General features: G+C 50.6%; 1 protein-coding gene across 1 annotated transcript in view; it reads left to right on the forward strand.

The window, feature by feature from the left end:
• Window positions 1-19,293, forward strand: part of SMU1 (SMU1 DNA replication regulator and spliceosomal factor) — a 67,409-nt gene that overhangs the window by 28,885 nt on the left and 19,231 nt on the right. The window contains exon 9 of the mRNA XM_075337789.1: window positions 4,145-4,271. Coding sequence (XP_075193904.1) covers window positions 4,145-4,271 — 127 coding nt within the window. The remainder of the gene's footprint in view (window positions 1-4,144; window positions 4,272-19,293) is intronic.

The following is a 19,293-nucleotide window of genomic DNA, read 5'->3' on the forward strand; positions in this document are numbered from 1 at the left end:
TACTGCTTCCCATACAGCCTGCACCCCCCATATCCCACACACACACTGCTCCCCATACAGCCTGCACCCCCCATATCCCACACACACACACACACTGCTCCCCATACAGCCTGCACCCCCCATATCCCACACACACTGCTCCCCATACAGCCTGCACCCCCCATATCCCACACACACACACACACACTGCTCCCCATACAGCCTGCACCCCCCCATATCCCACACACATTGCTTCCCATACAGCCTGCACCCCCCATATCCCACACACACACACTGCTCCCCATACAGCCTGCACCCCCCATATCACACACACACACACACACTGCTCCCCATACAGCCTGCACCCCCCATATCACACACACACACACACACTGCTCCCAATACAGCCTGCACCCCCGATATCCCACACACTGCTCCCCATACAGCCTGCACCCCCCAGATCTCACACACTACACCCCCATATCTCTCACACCCTGCTTCCCATACAGCCTGCACCCCCAGATCTCACACACTACACCCCCATATGTCACATACCCTGCTCCCCATACAGCCTGCACCCCCCATATCACACACAATACACCCCCATATCACACACACCCTGCCCACATATCTCACCCTGCCTGTACCCCAACTTACCCCTCTCAAACACTCTGCACCCCTTCACATGCTTCTGTCACAGTCTGCAGCCCTCATATGCCCCTCACCCTGCAGCCCCCCTCACCCTCATGTCCCCTCTTTTCTTATTACCAGTCATCATGTGTCCAAATCGCCTTCAGTATCTTGCTTTCTGCCGGCCTCCTGTGTCTCCTTCCACACAGTCACATGGGCGTGACATCATCGCAGGTCCTGCAGGATGGAGTATTCCGTCTGCTGTGCAGGTCAGGAGCACTCCTGCAGCTCAGAAACGGCTGGTGGCCTCTCCAGGTCAGGGGCCCCTCTACTGACACTGGGCTCCGCTGACTCACAGGCCGGCCACTACACAGCGGCACTACACATAGGGGCCCGGCAGCCGGCTCTGCAGAGCGGCTGCTGGGCCCCTATGTGTACTAGTGCCGCTGTGTAGTGGCCGGCCTGTGAGTCAGCGGAGCCCAGTGTCAGTAGAGGGGCGGCTCACTTCTCGTTCGCCCGCTGATCCGGTCTCCTCGGCGCGTCGTCCATTGCTGTCGCTCGCTCTGACCTCTCAGCAGGCGCGCAGTGATGACGTCACCGCGGTCCTCTGCAGAGCTGTCAGAAGAACGCCGACAGTCACAGCGGGGAGAATGATAAGAGAGAGAGCGCCGCTCACTCTCTCATCATTGCTCTCAATTGTATCGGCACCTGCGATGCCGATGCAATTGAAAGCTCGATCCTCGGCGGGGGGGCGGTGACAGCGCGGCCACCGGGCCCCCCTGAGTAGCGGTGCGCCACTCCTGCCACCGCGAGTGGGCCCCCCCAGCAGCTCAGGGCCCCGGCATTTGACCGGGTTTGCCGGGTGCTGGCGCCGGCCCTGCCCTCACCTACTGTATCCTCACCTATCCCTTGTAGACTGTGAGCCCTCGCGGGCAGGGACCTCTATCCTCCTGTACTTGTCTGTGTCTTGTATTGTTTATGATTATTGTACTTGTCCCTATTATGTACACCCCTTTCACATGTAAAGCGCCATGGAATTGATGGTGCTATAATAATAATAATCAGAATAATATAAAGATAGTTTTCTACCTTTTGGCTATATGTTCCTAATGTCCAGTGAACTAAATCAACATATCAACATAAGGATGGATAAGTCCTGTTCTATGAGCAGCATATAAGGTCCAAAATATTGGAATATTAGTCCATGCTCTGAACTGTAGCATTTTAGTGACATCACTTGGTACTGCTCCCGTAACCTTCGTGTGGAAGGCACATTATTTGCTTCTCCTTCAGTAGATCTCAGCCGACCTTACATCAATATGGTCCATCTGACATTAAGATAATGCAGCTGAATATGTCGGAAGTTGTCATTTAATATTTTTATGAACATTGTTAATTAGATACTATGCTCTCACTCATCAATATTCTATCAGTGGTATTATTATCTAATATTATAGGTATAAATGTTTGAGTAGCTACAAAACGTACACATTTTGACATTTGAAAACGCAAAAAGCCATAGAAATTATGAAAGGGTACCACATTTTACAAGGTGGCCAATGTTTCGGTCCTCCCATTGGCAATTTTGGTAACCCTTAAATGTGATAAGCGGACAAAGCAATAACTTTTTTTTTTTTTTTTTTATGGCAACTAAGGAATGTCATCGTCATTCGGACATTTTGTGTGTATACTCATTCTACCACTGAGCACCACCATCTACTTGCAGTTGTCGTCATAGCCTTTTTAAACGTTGTTGTCTTGTGAAGTCTATTGTACTGAAGAACTATCACTTCATTACAAATTTGTCCCAGATCCATTTGCTTCTTTGCGCTGTGGTTACAAATTTCCTTTGGTACCCAGTTGGACGCCTTGATGACTAAGAACATTATTACGACTACATCTCTATTAGGGACTTTCTTTCTTTTTTATTTTTTAAGATACCCAGTTTCCCCGAAAATAAGACAGTCTTATATATTTTTTTTTTTGCCCTGAAAAGAAGCACTAGGTCTTATTTTCAGGGGGTGTCTTATTCTCAAGGAGAAATGGTTGGGGGGTAAGTTTACCCCCCACAAAAATCAGACCCCCCCTCCCCCCCCTTCCCAGGATCATCATACTTACCAGCCCCGGGTGTCTGTATGGCTCCCAGATCTCCCAGTGATCACACAGCAGCTGTGCTCTCCTACATCTGACTGACACTTGCATACAGCAGATCTCTCACTCACACATCACATCATGTTCCACATCATTCCTCCATGTGATCTCCCAGCAGCTGTGCTCCCCTGCTTCTGGCCTACACTCACACATCAGAACACAGTCACACATCAGATAGCATATATGTGTATGTGTGTGTGTGTGTATGTATATATATATATATATATATATATATATATATAATCTCTAAATCTCACACACACCTTTCACATCACTCCTCCTTGTGCTTTCCGGTGGGCTCTCCCAGCAGCTGTCCTGCACGCTGTCCTCCTCTGCCTCCTGCCGACACCCACAGATCCAATCGCATACACACACACACGATATCGCACATATGATATGCGTGGCTACACTCACAACATCCAGAGATACCACATGCTTCCGACCATATGATCCTCCGGCAGGTTCTGGAAGTCCACTGTACTGCACAGTATCGCCGCCGAGACGCAAGCGATATCGCTGGATGTGGTGAGTGTGTGGATGCGATCTGTTGTGTGTGTGTGTGTGTGTGTGTGTGTGTGTGTGTGTTCCGCCACAGGACCTTGATGTGCTCACCTGCTCCGGCGTCTGGTGAGTATGATCGGGGGTCTTCTCTCTTATTTCTTTAGGGGGTGACCGCTGTCTATAATGAAGTGTCCTGCAGTGTCTTTAACTCTTTTACCGCTGCATAACTCTTCATTATTGGACCGAGGCTAGGTCTTATTTTCAGGGGATGTCTTATATTTAAGCATCCCTGAAAACTCCTGCTAGGTCATATTATCGGGGGAGGTCTTCTTTTCGGGGAAACACGGTAAGTAGTTTTCGCATAATGTGGGGCTCTGCCACAAACGTATGATTACCAATCCCAGCAAACTTAAAGAGGTTGTCCAGCCAAAATAAACCTTAGTCTACAGACTGAATATGAAAAAATTAACAAAACTCCATCATACTCATTTACCGGCATCTACCTGGCTCCAGCTCTGTGGTCTGCGCAGAGGCAGAAAGTGGTGAAATGACCATTCCACCATCCATCCTGTGATTGGCTGCATCGGGCAGGTTACTTGTACGGCGCCTCATTGAATGTTTTAGGATGACACGCTGTTCAGAGTCCAGCGGCTGATAGAACAATGACATTACCGCTTCTTATCTGTCCCAGTGACAGAGATGCCTTCCCTGGAGTAAGGTTTGGGTTTTTTTTAGGGTTTTTTAGGGTTTTTTTTTTTTTTTTTTTTTTTACACATATGCTTTAAAGAATTAGACTGGTTGTTTGTTTTTTTTCCCCACATAATAACCTTAATATAAGCTCTGTTAAATCATTTGATTATTTATTGTGATACTTTCTTTTCAGAATCCATGGCTTAAAATCTGGTAAAACGCTAAAGGAATTCCGAGGCCATTCCTCCTTTGTGAATGAGGCTACTTTTTCCCAGGATGGTCACTACATTTTAAGTGCGTCCTCGGATGGGACAGTGAAGGTATAGTAAGACAGAAATTATTGGATGAATATTAATTTTTTCAGTTGTAATTTAATAAATAGCATAATATAATGTATACTAGCCTCTGTGGATTATGAATAGACTAGAAATGTCATTGTTGTCCACTCACAGCCTTGTTGAGATGGAGAGATAAATATAGCTACTGGCAAAAATTAAGACCACTTACAAATTTTCAGTTTTTCTGCTTTTTCTCTTTATAGGTATATTTTTGAGTAAAACGTAAATTGTTATTTTAATCTGTAAACTACTGACATGTCTCTGAATTTCCAAGCAAAAAAATTTGTATTTATTTTCTGAAAATGAGAAATGGTCAAAATAACAAAACGATGCATTGCTTTCACACCTCAAATAATGCAAAAATAACAAGTTCATAATGATTTAGAAACAACAATATTAATGTTTTTACCTCAGGAAGAGTTCAGAAATCAATATTTTGTGGAGTAACCATGATTTTTAATCACAGCTTTCATGCATCTTGGCATGCTTTCCACCAATCTTTCACACTGCTGTTGGGTGACCTTATGCCACTCCTGGTGTAAACATTTAAGCAGTTCTTCTTTGTTTGAGGACTTGTGACTATCCATCTTCCTCTTGATTAGATTCCAGATGTTTTCAATTGGGTTCAGGTCTGGAGATTGGGCTGGCCATGACAGGGTTTGATGTGGTGGTCCTTCATTTACACATTGACCTAGCTGGCATGGCGCATTGTTCTGCTAGAAAAACCAGTCCTCCGAGTTGGGGAACATTGCCTTAGCAGAAAGAAGTAACTGTTTTTCCAGGATAACCTTATATGCAGCTTCATTCATACATCCTTCGCAAAGATGTTAGTTTAAATTTCATTACCTAATTTTCAGCTTTGCCCAATACCTGGTCGTCTAATGGTTAGCCGGAGACCTGGAGAAGCGTACAAGCCAACAGTGGCTTGCACCCACTGTGAAATTTGGTGGAGGATCGGTGATGATCTGGGGATGCTTCAGCAAGGTTGGAATTGGGCAGGTTAATCTTTGCGAAGGACGTATGAATCAAGCCGCAAACAAGGTTATGCTGGATAAAACAGTTGCTTCCTTCTGCTCAGGCAATATTCCCCAACTCTGAGGACTGTTTTTTCCAGCCGGACAATGCGCCATGCCACACAGCGAGGTCAATCAATGTGTGCATGAAGGACCACCACATCAAAACCCTGTCATGGCCAGCCCAATCTTCAGACCTTGACCCCATTGAAAACCTCTGCAATGTAATCAAGAGGAAGATGGATAGTCACAAGTCCTCAAACAAAGAAGAACTGCTTATATTTTTGCGCCAGGAGTGGCATAAGGTCACCCAAAAGCAGTGTGAAAGATTGGTGGAAATCATGCCAAGATGCATGAAAGCTGTGATTACAAATCATGGTTATTCCACAAAATATTGATTTCTGAACTCTTCCTGAGAGAAAACATTAGTATTGTTGTTTCTAAATGATTATGAACTTATTTCTTCATCGTTCCTTATGGGAGACCCAGACCATGGGTGTATAGCTTCTGCCTCCGGAGGACACACAAAGTACTACACTCAAACGTGTAGCTCCTCCCTCCGGGCTATATACACCCCCTGGATGACAATCTAACCAGTTCAATGCTTTGTGTTCAGGAGGTCACACACACATGCATTCTCTGATTTTTAATTTTTAAGATTTTTTGATTTCAAAGATATGGAAGAAAAGCGGGTCCAATCTGGACTCCAGGCATGTCCCTTCTCACCCCACTGTGTCGGCGGTGCTGTTAAGGTTGACTTTACAAGGCTGGAGCCTTCACATGCCGCGCTCCTTCACCATCCCCTGGGGCTCTGGCTTGAAGTGGGAGCCATCACGGTTCTCTCTGCCTTGCAGGAGACCGGTCTCCATCCGCAGCCCTGTCAGGATCCTGCCGGACGGAGCGTTTAACCCCCCCTCAGGGACTTGGCCCTGCGTCTCAAAGCTAAGTATTGAGACGTTTTTCAGGGGTCCCGGGTACATTTATTAAGGGGAGAGTGTGTTTTTTGACTTTGCTGTGAATTCCAGCCGGTTCTCTGGGTTTTTCCTGAGAACCGCGCCGACGGTGCCTGCTCGTCGGCCGCATGTAAAAATCTAGGCCCCGGCTTCAGTTGCGGCCTAGTTTCGTTTTCAGCTTCCCCTGCATGTCATTCATGCAGGGGAACAGTGTGGCGCCGCCCACCGGCCGTTCAGCAGAGGGGAGGACACTCCTCTCTGAGGAGATGTTTCCCTCCCCTGTATCTCTCCTTGGCCCTCCGGGTTCCCGCTCTTGGGCTAATCCCCGCCCCCCCTCCTCACTCCAGCGCCATTTTATCAGCGTTCTCACACTGATCGGCGCTGGCTGCTGCAGCTGCACGCTTCACTGGGGGTCCGAGCTGTGGAATCCGGAGGGCACACTAAAACTGGTCTGGTAAGCCACAACCTCTGGTTGTGGGCTTTATTATACACTCTCAGGGGGTCATTCTACAGGAGTGTATTCTTTACTACAGAGGAACAAGCACCTCAGCAGCATGTCTGTCACTAGGAGCAAGAAAGCTGCTAAGCTGTACGCTATATGCACTGCATGTCAGCTCCTTCTGCCAGAACCGAGCACATACCCACATTGTGATGCCTGCTCTAACATGGGGGTGCCTCAGCCTGGAGCCTCCTCAGGGGTCCCTCCGGCTGCTCGGGTCCGGTGGCTGAACCCCCGGCTTGGGTAGCATCTTTTTCCAGAGCTATTTCTTTTTCGCTCCTAATTGGGAGACCCAGACAATTGGGTGTATAGCTATTGCCTCCGGAGGCCACACAAAGTATTACACTTAAAAGTGTAAGGCCCCTCCCCTTCTGGCTATACACCCCCAGTGGGATCACTGGCTCACCAGTTTTGTGCTTTGTGCGAAGGAGGCAACACATCCACGCATAGCTCCACTGTTTAGTCAGCAGCAGCTGCTGACTATGTCGGATGGAAGAAAAGAGGGCCCATACAGGGCTCCCAGCATGCTCCCTTCTCACCCCACTTCATGTCGGAGGTGTTTGTTAAGGTTGAGGTACCCATTGCGGGTACGGAGGCTGGAGCCCACATGCTGCTTCCTTCCCCATCCCTTTTTACAGGGCTCTGGGTGAAGTGGGATTCTATCGGTCTCCAGGCACTGAGACCGTGCTCCATCCACAGCCCCTGGTATCTGCTGGACATGGAGCGGAGTATCTTCAGGGACATGGCCCTGCTACATGGAGGTACTCTGTGTCCCTGTGGGGACCGCGCAGACACACGGCAGCACTGCTGGGTGTGTTAGTGCGCCAGGGACAGCGGCGCTGTCCGCACTAGTGCCATCGCACACCACAGCGTTGCTGGGTGTGTTAGTGTATTGGGTGACTACTGCGCTAACCGCCGCTGCCATTTTTATTTAAGGCGCCGCTGGGATTTGTGGTGCGCCGGGGACTTCCGCGCCGGCCAGCACTGATATGCCGGCTGCGCTTATTAACTCGAGTCCCCGGCTTCTGGGCCTAGTCTCCCTTCGTTACCGCCCACAGGCCTGACAGTCAGGGTAGGGGCGTGACGCTGCATAGCACAGCAGCGCTGAGAGCTGGAGTATGTTTTGCATACTCCACCCCTCTCACTGTGTGCACTGTGAAACCGGATTCCCGCACTTTCTCAGGCACGCCCACGGCTTCCTTCTCTACAAGGACGCCGGCAGCCATTAGTGTCAGTTTCTGTACGATACAGAGACAAGTGTGGAAGACCCTGGCATTCTGATAGTCACACAATCGCTGCAACAGGCGTTAAGCAGCACCTGTGGTGCTAACCCCATTAGTGCAGAAGTGCACTTATAGATATGCTTGTACTATATACATTGCACTGTTTGGTCGCACGTTGTATATACCCTCCTGGATTGTGCGGAGGAGTTATCAGCATATTCTCTGTGTAAAACAAAGGTGCAGAACCACATGTTTTTCTATGCAGCCGGTACAGCATGTACGGCTATACGGCCGGCAGGTTACATAGACCCCCATTATATCCAACTCAGCCGGAGTCTCTGCTAATGGCCAGAGGATGAGGACGGTGTCTGCAGTTTTTACTGACAGATTTTCTGAGACTATGGCTATGATACTAGAAGCCTAGCAGTCCGGACATGTCTCTCACAACATGGGCACTGTTGAATCATTGATCCATGGCCCCCCTCAGTGTGAACAACTAACAGCTCCGGGAATGTCACACGCATCCCAGAGTCACGGCTCTGCACAGACGTCAGTCCCAGACAGCCTAAGCGGGCTCACTATGAGCGGCCCTCGGTTTCATCAGGGTCCTAGCAGAAGGACTCTCTGTGTAATGAGGCGGAAGTAGCGGCTCAGGATTCTGATCATGAGACCGCTCTCAATCTGGATACACCTAATGGTGACGCCATAGTGAATAATCTTATAGCGTCCATCAATAGAATGTTGGTTATTTTCAGCTCCTCCAGTGTAGGAGTCAGCTTCACGTATTTTTCTGGACCACTCTGCCTTCAGAGAGGCAGTCCAGGAACACCACACTTATCCAGATATGTGCTTCTCCAAACGGCTTAGGATACACGTTATCCCTGCCCCCTGACGTGGTCAAGGACTGGACCCAGTGTCCCAAGCGGCATCCTCCAATCTCCAGGCTTGTAGCTAGATCCATAGTTGCAGTGGGAGATGGAGCTGCACTTAAAGATGCCACTGACAGACAGATGGATCTCTGGTCTAAATCCATCTATGAGACTGTCGGCGCACCGTTGGCTCCAGCATTCTCACCCTTGGGGCACTCCAAGCTATTTCAGCTTGTCTTACACAGATTGACACGGTTACACGTACATCTGTGCCGCAGGTGGCATCCTTAACCTCTCAAATGTCTGCATTTGTTTCCTACGCGATTCAGGTTGCCCTAGACTCTGCGAACCGTACGGCAGTAGCCTCCGCTGCTCCGTGTTTTTAAGCAGAGCCTGGTCTGCTCGTTAAGTGAATGGAAGGCAGATTCTGCTTCCAAAAAAGGTTGCTTAACCAGTTGCCTTTTTCTGCTGACCGACTGTTTGGTGAGCGTTTGGATGTAACCATTAAACAGTCCAGGGGTAAGGATTCATCCTTTCCTCAGCCCGGACACAACAAACCCCAACAGAGCAGGAGGCAGTCGTGGTTTCGGTCTTTTCGAGGCTCGGGCAGGTCCCATTTTTCCTCGTCCAATGTGGACTCAAAAGGATCAGAGGAGCTCAGATTCTTGGCGGGCTCAGTCACGCCCAAAAAAGAGACAGTCTGAAAACCCGCTTCCAAGGCGGCTTCCTCATGACTTGCGGCCTCCTCTCTCCGCATCCTCGGTCGGTAGCAGGCTCACCCGCCTTGGCGATATTTAGCTGCCATAGGTCAATGACCGTTGGGTGTGAGACATTCTGTCTCACGGGTACAGGATAGAGCTCACTTCTCGTCCTCCAACTCGATTCTTCAGAACTTCTCCACCTCCCGGCCGAGCCGCTGCTCTTCTGCAAACAGGGTGCACTCTATAGGCAGAAAGAGTGATGACCCCCGTTCCTCTTCAGGAACAAGGTCACGGTTTTTACCCCAAATTATTTGCGGTGCCTATAAGAACGGGCCGTTCCGTCCCGTTCTGGATCTAAAACTGCTCAGCAAGCTCGTGGACACCAGGCGGTTCCGGATGGAATCCCTCCGCCATGTCATCGCCTCAATGTCCCAAGGAGATTTCCTAGCATCATTAGGCATCAAGGATGCTTATCCACACGTGCCGATTGATCCAGAGCACTAGCGTTTCTACGCTTCGTTATAGGAGACGAACACCTTCTGTTCGTAGCTCTACCTTCCGGCTAGCGACAGTCCCACTGGTCTTCGCCAAGGTCAGGGCAGCAGTAGTCACAGTCCTGCACTCTCAGGGTCACTCTGTGATCCCATATTTAGACGATCTACTTGTCAAGGCACTCTCTTAGGAAACATGCCGACACTGCCCGAACGTTGCGCTGGAGACTCTCTAGAGTTTTGGGTGGATCATCAACTTTTTGAAGTCAGATCCGACCCCGACCCTATCGCTAACATATCTAGGCATGGAGTTTTCATACTCTCTCAGCGATAGTGAAGCTTCCGCTAGACAAACAGCATTCACTACGGGCTGCAATCTCTTCTTTAAGAACCAGTCGCACACATTGAGACGCCTCATGCACTTCCTACGTAAGATGGTAGCAATGGAGGCAGTTCTTTTCGCGCAGTTTCATCTGCGTCCACTACAATGTGACATTCTCCGCCAATGGGACGGGGAGTCGACCTCCCTCAACAGAGTCGTCTTTCTTTCTCAGGCGGCCAAGGAATCTCTACGGTGGTGGCTTCTTCCCACCTCATGGTCAAAAAGAAGGTCCTTCCTATCCCCATCCTGGGCGATAGTTACGACAGACGCGAGTCTATCAGGGTGGGGAGCAGTTTTTCTCCACCACAGCGCTCAGGGTACGTGGACTCAGCAAGAGTCCACCCTTCAGATCAATGTTCTTGAACACAGAGCAGTGTATCTTGCCCTACAAACCTTCCAACAGCAGCTGGACAGCAAGCAAATCCGACTTCAGTCGGACAACTCCACAGCGGTGGCATACATCAACCACCAAGGAAGAACGCGCAACCGGCAAGCCTTCCAGGAAGTCCGGCAGGTTCTGATGTGGGTGGAAGACACGGCATCCACCATATCCACAGTTCACATCCCAGGCGTGGAAAACTAGGAAGCTGACTTCCTAAGTCGCCGGGGTGTGGCCGAAAGGGTATGGTCTCTTCACCCGGACGGGTTTCAGGAGATCTGGCGCCGCTGACAGAGGCCGGACGTCGATCTAATGGCGTCACGGCACAACAACAATGTGCCAGCTTCATGGCACGGTTTCACAATCATCGAGCTCTGGCGGCAGACGCCTTAGTTCAGCATTGGTCGCAGTTCCAGCTACCTTATGTGCCACCTCTGGCATTGTTGCCCAGAGTGCTGCGCTAGATCAGGACCGACTGCGGCCGCGCCATCCTCGTCGCTACAGATTGGCCGAGGATGTTGTGGTTCCCGGTTCTGTGGTGCCTCACGGTAGGCTAACCGGGGGCACTACCAGACCAATCAGACTGGCTGTCTCAAGGGCCATTCTTCCATTTGAATTCTACGGCCCTCAACCTGATGGTGTGGCATTGAGTCCTGGAACCTAGTGTCGTCAGGATTACCTCAGGACGTGGTTGCCACCATGAGACAGGCTAGCATACCAACGTCCGCCAAGATTGACCACAGGACGTGGAAGATATTCTTATCTCGGTGCTCGGCGCAGGGTGTTTCTCCCTGGCCGGTTGCATCGTCTATGTTTCCTTCCTTCCTGCAATCTAGGTTGGAAAAAGGGTTGTCGCTCAGTTCCCTTTAGGGACAAGTCTCAGCGCTATCTGTATTTTTTCAGAAACGACTTCCTCAGGTACGCACGTTCCTACGGGGAGTTTGTCGTCTCAGCACTCCGTACAAGCGGCCGTTAGAGCCCTGGGATCTGAACAAGGTTCTAATTGCTCTCCAGATGCCGCCTTTCGAGCCTTTGAAAGAGGTCTCCCTTCCCGCTTTTCTCGGGAAGTGGCCTTCTAGTAACGGTCTCGTCTCTTAGGAGAGTTTCCGAGCTAGCAACGCTCTCATACAAATCTCCCTTCCTGGTCCTTCACCAGGACAGGGTAGTTCTGCGTCCGATTCCGGAATTTCTCCCTAAGGTGGTATCCCACTTTCATATCAATCTGGATATCACCTCACCTTCTTTGTGTCCTCGTCCAGTCCATCAATTTCAGAAGGATTTGCATCTGTTGGTTCTGGTGAGAGCACTCAGGTTCTACTTCCCGCATGGCGCTCCTGCGCCACCCGGATGCACTCTTTGTCCTTGTCGCTGGTCGGCGTAAACAGTCGCAAGCTTCTGAATCCACCCTGGCTCGGGGGATCGAGGAACCAATTCTTGAAACCTACAGTTCTACTGGGCTTCTGGTTCTCTCAAGGCTGAAGGCCCATTCTACCAGAGCCGTGGGTGCATCCTGGGCATTACGGCACCAGGCCACGGCTCAGCAGGTGTGTCAGGCACCTACCTGATTGAGTCTGCATACTTTTACCAAGCATTTTCAGGTGCATACCTACGCTTCGGCAGACGCCAGCCTAGGTAGATAAGTCCTTCAGGCGGCGATTGCCCACCTGTAGGAAAGGGCTGTTTGACGGCCCTATCACGAGGTATTCTTTTACCCACCCATGGACTGCTTTTGGACGTCCCAATTGTCTGGGTCTCCCAATTAGGAGCGAAAAAGAAGAAGGGAATTTTGTTTACTTACCGTAAATTCCTTTTCTTCTAGCTCCAATTGGGAGACCCAGCACCCGCCCTGTTTTCTCGGGGTTTTTCTGTTTTTTCGGGTACACATGTTGTTCATGTGGTATGGTTCAGTTCTCCGATGTTTCCTCGGATTGAATTGGTCTTTAAACCAGTTATTGGCTTTCCTCCTTCTTGCTTTGGCACTAAAACTGGTGAGCCAGTGATCCCACTGGGGGTGTATAGCCAGAAGGGGAGGGGCCTTACACTTTTAAGTGTAATACTTTGTGTGGCCTCCGGAGGCAATAGCTATACACCCAATTGTCTGGGTCTCCCAATTGGAGCTAGAAGAAAAGGAATTTACGGTAAGTAAACAAAATTCCCTTCTTCCCAGTCTTTTGCCGACTCCATGGGACAGCTGTCCCGGACTCTGCTGACCATGCATCAGCCCCCTTCTCAGGGCGGCTCTGCTGCTCCGAGCTCTGCAGAACCCTCAGAGCATGTTTTAGGACCCCGTCCTCCTAAACGGAGACGCAGGGACCCTTCTCCTTCCTCGTCCCACGGCTCTAAATCACGAGCTGAGGGGCAAGGCGAGGAGGATACTTTTACTGTGGGCTCAGACGCTACCTCCATGTACCCCATTGACTTATCTGAGGGTGATGCGGATGTTAGTGACTTGATTGCATCCATTAACTCCGTACTGAACCTCAATCCACCAGCGTCAGAGGAACAAGCCTCTCTGGTAGAGATACACCAGTTTACCTCTCCTAAGAGAGCTAGGAGTACGTTTTTTAACCACTCCAGTTTTCAGGCCACTGTTTCCAAGCCCAGGGCCTGTCCTGACAAACGCTTTCCAAAGCGTAGTTCTGATGACCGTTTTCCCTTTCCACCAGAGGTGGTTAAGGAGTGGGCTCAGTCCCCAAAGGTTGACCCTCCGGTGTCTAGAATCTCAGCCCGGACAGTCGTATCTGTGGCCGATGGCACCTCTCTTAAGGATCCCACTGACCGCCAGGTTGACCTTCTGGCCAAATCTGTATATGAGGCGGCAGGAGCCTCGTTCTCCCCGTCTTTTGCAGCAGTGTGGGCTCTTAAGGCAGTCTCTGCCTCTCTGGCGGAGATACATTCCCTCGCCAGGGACTCTATACCCGAGATGGTTGCCTTAACTTCCCAGGCTTCGGCTTTTTCATCCTACGCCATGTCTGCCATTCTGGAGGCTTCTCACCGCACGGCGGTGGCTTCCGCTAATTCTCTCGCGATTCGCAGAATCTTGTGGCTTCGAGAGTGGAAAGCAGACGCTTCTTCTAAGAAGTACCTTGCTGGGCTCCCCTTTGCTGGGTCCCGGCTGTTCGGTGAACAACTGGATGAAATTATTAAGGAAGCTACTGGCGGGAAGAGTACTTCCTTGCCACAAACTAAAACCAGGAAACCTGTGCAGGGCAGGAACCAGTCGAGGTTTCGTTCCTTTCGTTCCTCTAACTGGTCATCCTCTAAGCCCTCAGCTTCGTCCACTACCTCAGCCAAGGATCGTAAACCCAACTGGCGCGCAAAACCGCGTCCTCAGAAGAGCGGAGGAGCCGCTGCCACTAAGGCAGCCTCCTCTTGACTATCTGGCTGTGCCAGCAACGTCCTTGGTCGGTGGCAGGCTCTCCCACTTTGGCGACGTGTGGTTTCAACACGTCTCCGATCAGTGGGTGCGGGATATCATCTCCCACGGCTACAGGATAGAATTTTCTTCCAGCCCGCCAAACAGATTTTTTCTGTCCATTCCCCCCTGCTCCAAAGCCGCCGCCTTCTCACAGGCCGTGGCATCCTTGCAGGCCAACGGAGTAATTGTTCCGGTTCCCGCCCGGGAACGGTTCAGAGGTTTCTACTCAAACCTCTTCCTAGTCCCCAAGAAGGACGGTTCCTTCCGGCCCATCCTGGATCTCAAGCTTCTCAACAAGCATGTTCAGGTGCGGCGCTTTCGCATGGAATCTCTGAGATCGGTCATTGCCTCAATGACCCAAGGAGATTTTCTAGCATCCATCGACATCAGAGATGCCTATCTGCATGTGCCTATTGCGGTTTCACACCAGCGTTGGCTACGCTTTGCAATCGGAGAGGAACATTTCCAATTCGTGGCTCTCCCCTTCGGGTTAGCCACGGCCCCTCGGGTATTCACCAAGGTCATGGCAGCAGTGGTTGCGGTCCTGCATCTCCAGGGGTTGGCAGTAATCCCCTACCTGGACGACCTTCTAGTCAAGGCCTCATCCAGTGCAGACTGCCAGCGGAGTGTCTCGCTCACTCTCGCCACGCTTGTTCAATTCGGGTGGCTTGTCAATCTGCCCAAGTCCACTCTGACCCCGACCCAGGAACTTGTGTACCTAGGGATGCAATTCGAGACTCTGCCGGCACTTGTGAAGCTGCCCTTAGTCAAGCAGCAGTCCCTTCATCTGGCGGTGCGCTCTCTGTTGAAGCCCCGCCGTCATTCCATCAGGCACCTCATGCAGGTGCTGGGTCAGATGGTGGCGTCAATGGAAGCGGTTCCCTTTGCCCAGTTCCATCTGCGTCCTCTGCAGCTGGACATTCTCCGCTGTTGGGACAAGCGGACCTCTTCCTTGCACAGGCTAGTGGCTCTGTCGCCGCAGACCAGGAGCTCTCTTCAGTGGTGGCTTCGGCCCCTCTCTCTGTCACAGGGACGCTCCTTCCTGACTCCGTCCTGGGTGATCCTCACCACGGATGCCAGCCTCTCCGGCTGGGGAGTAGTATTTCTCCACCACCGAGCACATGGCACTTGGACTCCGTCCGAATCAGCCCTCTCGATCAATGTGCTGGAAATCAGGGCTGTTCTTCTAGCTCTCGTAGCCTTTCACCACCTGTTGGCGGGCAAGCACATTCGAGTCCAGTCGGACAACGCGACAGCGGTTGCCTACATCAATCACCAGGGCGGGACTCGCAGCCGCCTGGCGATGTTGGAAGTTCAACGAATCCTTCAGTGGACGGAGGACTCCAAGTCCACCATATCCGCGGTCCACATCCCAGGCGTAGAAAACTGGGAGGCAGATTATCTCAGCCGTCAAACCGTGGACAGCGGCGAGTGGGCCCTGCATCCGGCAGTGTTCAGGTCAATCTGCCGCAAGTGGGGCACTCCAGAGGTGGATCTAATGGCATCCCGGCACAACAACAAGGTTCCGGTTTACGTGGCTCGCTCCCACGATCCTCAGGCCTTCGCAGCGGACGCTCTGGTTCAGGATTGGTCCCAGTTCCGTCTGGCCTATGTGTTTCCCCCTCTAGCTCTCTTGCCCAGGGTTCTGCGCAAGATCAGAATGGAGGGCCGTCGGGTCATCCTCATTGCTCCGGACTGGCCCAGGCGAGCTAGGTACCCAGATCTGCTCCGTCTTTCCGTAGAAATGCCGTGGCATCTCCCGGTCCGCCCAGACCTTCTCTCTCAAAGTCCGTTTTTCCGCCAGAATTCTGCGGCTCTCAGATTGACAGCGTGGCTCTTGAGTCCTGGATCCTGACGGCTTCAGGCATTCCTTCTGAAGTCATTTCCACTATGACTCAGGCTCGGAAGTCTTCCTCGGCCAAGATTTACCACAGGACTTGGAAGATTTTCCTGTCCTGGTGTCGCTCTTCCGGCCATGCTCCTTGGCCGTTCTCCTTGCCGACCATCCTGTCCTTTCTACAGTCCGGTCTGCAGCTAGGACTGTCCCTCAATTCCCTCAAGGGACAGGTGTCTGCTCTGTCGGTATTATTCCAGCGGCGTATCGCCCGACTGGCTCAGGTGCGCACCTTCATGCAGGGCGCATCTCCTATCATTCCTCCTTACCGGCGGCCTTTGGATCCCTGGGATCTTAATCTGGTCCTCACGGCTTTACAGAAACCCCCCTTTGAGCCTCTTAGAGAGGTTCCTTTGTTCAGACTTTCACAGAAAGTGGTTTTTCTAGTAGCCATAACTTCTCTGAGGAGAGTCTCTGATTTGGCTGCGCTCTCTTCGGAGTCACCTTTTTTAGTGTTTCACCAAGACAAGGTGGTTCTCCGTCCGACTCCGGATTTTCTCCCTAAGGTGGTGTCTTCTTTCCACCTTAACCAGGACATTTCATTGCCTTCCCTTTGTCCGGCCCCTGTGCATCGCTTTGAGAAGGCGTTGCATACCTTGGATTTGGTGCGGGCGCTCCGAATCTATGTGTCACGCACCGCCGCTTTTAGGCGGTGCACCTCACTTTTTGTGCTAACCACGGGTCAGCGCAAGGGTCTCTCGGCTTCTAAACCGACCCTAGCTCGTTGGATTAGGTCGGCCATCTCCGATGCCTACCAGTGTTCTCAGGTGCCCCCACCGCCAGGGATTAAGGCGCACTCGACCAGAGCTGTCGGTGCCTCCTGGGCGTTCAGGCACCAGGCTACGGCTCAGCAGGTTTGTCAGGCTGCCACTTGGTCTAGTCTGCACACCTTTTCGAAGCACTACCAAGTGCATGCTCATGCTTCGGCAGATGCGAGCTTGGGCAGACGCATCCTTCAGGCAGCTGTCGCCCACTTGTGAAGTTAGGTTTTGCCTACTTCTCAGTTTTGTTTATTTCCCACCCATGGACTGCTTTGAGACGTCCCATGGTCTCTGGGTCTCCCATAAGGGACGATGAAGAAAAAGAGAATTTTGTTTACTTACCGTAAATTCTTCTTCCTATAGTTCCGACATGGGAGACCCAGCACCCTCCCTGTTGCCTGTTGGCAGTTCTTGTTCCGTGTGTTTCACCGGCTGTTGTTGTAGACAGAGGTTCCGGTTTTTCCGAGTTTACTCTATCTCTACTTATGGGTGGATGTCCTCCTTCAGCTTTTGCACTGAACTGGTTAGATTGTCATCCAGGGGGTGTATATAGCCCGGAGGGAGGAGCTACACGTTTGAGTGTAGTACTTTGTGTGTCCTCCGGAGGCAGAAGCTATACACCCATGGTCTGGGTCTCCCATGTCGGAACTATAAGAAAAAGAATTTACGGTAAGTAAACAAAATTCTCTTTTTTCTTTGCATTATTTGAGGTGTGAAAGCAATGCATTGTTTTGTTATTTTGACTCATTTCAGAAAAGAAATACAAAATGTATTGCTTGGGAATTCGGAGACGTCAGTAGTTTATAGAATAAGAGAACAATGTTATATTTCACTCAAATATATACCTATAAAGAGAAAAATCAGAAAAACTGAAAATTTGTAAGTTGTCTCTTAATTTTTGCCAGAGCTGTATATACCTCTAATAAGAATCTGGTTAGTAAAGTGTCGGTCCCTTTGATGCGACCAAAGATCTTATTCATCGAGACATGGGCACTTTTTAAAGGATATACTGATAATGGCTTGGTGCCAAATACCACAGGACACCGTAATGGTCTTATTTAGTCTGTTAACGATGTGTGGCCACTAGTGATGAGCAAGCAAGCATTACCATGCTCAGGTGCTTGGTACTTGACAATGAGCAGTTAGGCTGCCCAGACAGGCTTTACTAGAGTACCGGATATAATGGGAGTCGATGGGGAAACTCGAGCTTTTTTTCTGGAAGATCTTCCAGAAAAATGCTAGTGTGTTTCATTGACTTTTATTCAATACTCGAGTCGAGCCCATCCGATCTGCTCGTTTCAAGTACTGATCATGGTAGTGCTTGCTCATCACTAGTGACCACCCTTTTTAATTCAAGAAAACAATAGCCACGTACAAATTAATTAGCAGCGCCTAACTAATCTCTAGCATCCATCTTTCTAGCAAAGGTCCAAACTTCCGAGTTGTGGAATCCCATTTTGCTCTGTTATCTTCTACTTTTGTTGACAAGACACTCTTACCAGCCTTGGGCTATGAACCCCAAACATAGCAAAATACAATGCATTGTGTTCTGGTAATCTTCTTCTATAACTGTTATTTGTTTGTATATGAACCTCCTGAATGGTATAGCGCTGCGGAATATGTTGGCGTTATAGAAATAAAGATTTATTATTTTTTATTATTAACCCCATAGCGACGGCCTAACGTCTCAAGACGTCGGGAAAAACAGGGTACTTATTCTGTTCCGACGTCTTGAGACGTCAGGCCGGAAAAAGCTTGTAGCGCCCCCCCAGTGACGAAAAATCTCAGGGGTTTCAGCTACCGGAGGTAGCTGAGACCCCCAAGATTATGTATCGGGGTGTTTTTTTTTGGACCCCGATAATGTGATCGCCGGTATACACCGTATACCGACGTACACATAAAAAAAAAAATGGCAAATAATGCTGATTTCTTTTTCATCTGACATGATCAAACATGTCAGATGATAAAGAAATATAATCCTCTAGTGCCCCCAAGGCCCCCGGTACCGGAGAGTCCCCCCACCACCCCTACCTTCCCCCCCGGAGCAGTCAAAATGGCGCCGAAGCGCACAGAAAACTGCAGCCGCCGCCGGCTCTGCATTCATTTCCCTCCGATCTGAAATGATCAAACATTTCAGATCGCAGGGAAATGTCCTCCCCTAACCCCTCCTCCGGTCCACCGGAGTCCTCTGGTCCACCGGAGCCCCCTCCGGTTCTCTAGAGCGCTCCCCCTCCCCCCCCCTCCGGAGCATGCAAGATTGCGGCGCGCGGCCGCATTCATCCTGCTCTTTCTGCCGCATTTGACACGTCACATGCGGCAGAAAAGTCGTCCCCAGGTCCCCCAGTCAGTCCCCGGTCAGCCCCATTACCTGGCTGCTGCTCCGTCCCCGCGATCACTCTGCCTCCTAGAAAGCTGGCGGCG

This window comes from Anomaloglossus baeobatrachus, chromosome 1 (assembly GCF_048569485.1).
Source record: "Anomaloglossus baeobatrachus isolate aAnoBae1 chromosome 1, aAnoBae1.hap1, whole genome shotgun sequence".
NCBI classification, from domain to species: Eukaryota; Metazoa; Chordata; class Amphibia; order Anura; family Aromobatidae; genus Anomaloglossus; species Anomaloglossus baeobatrachus.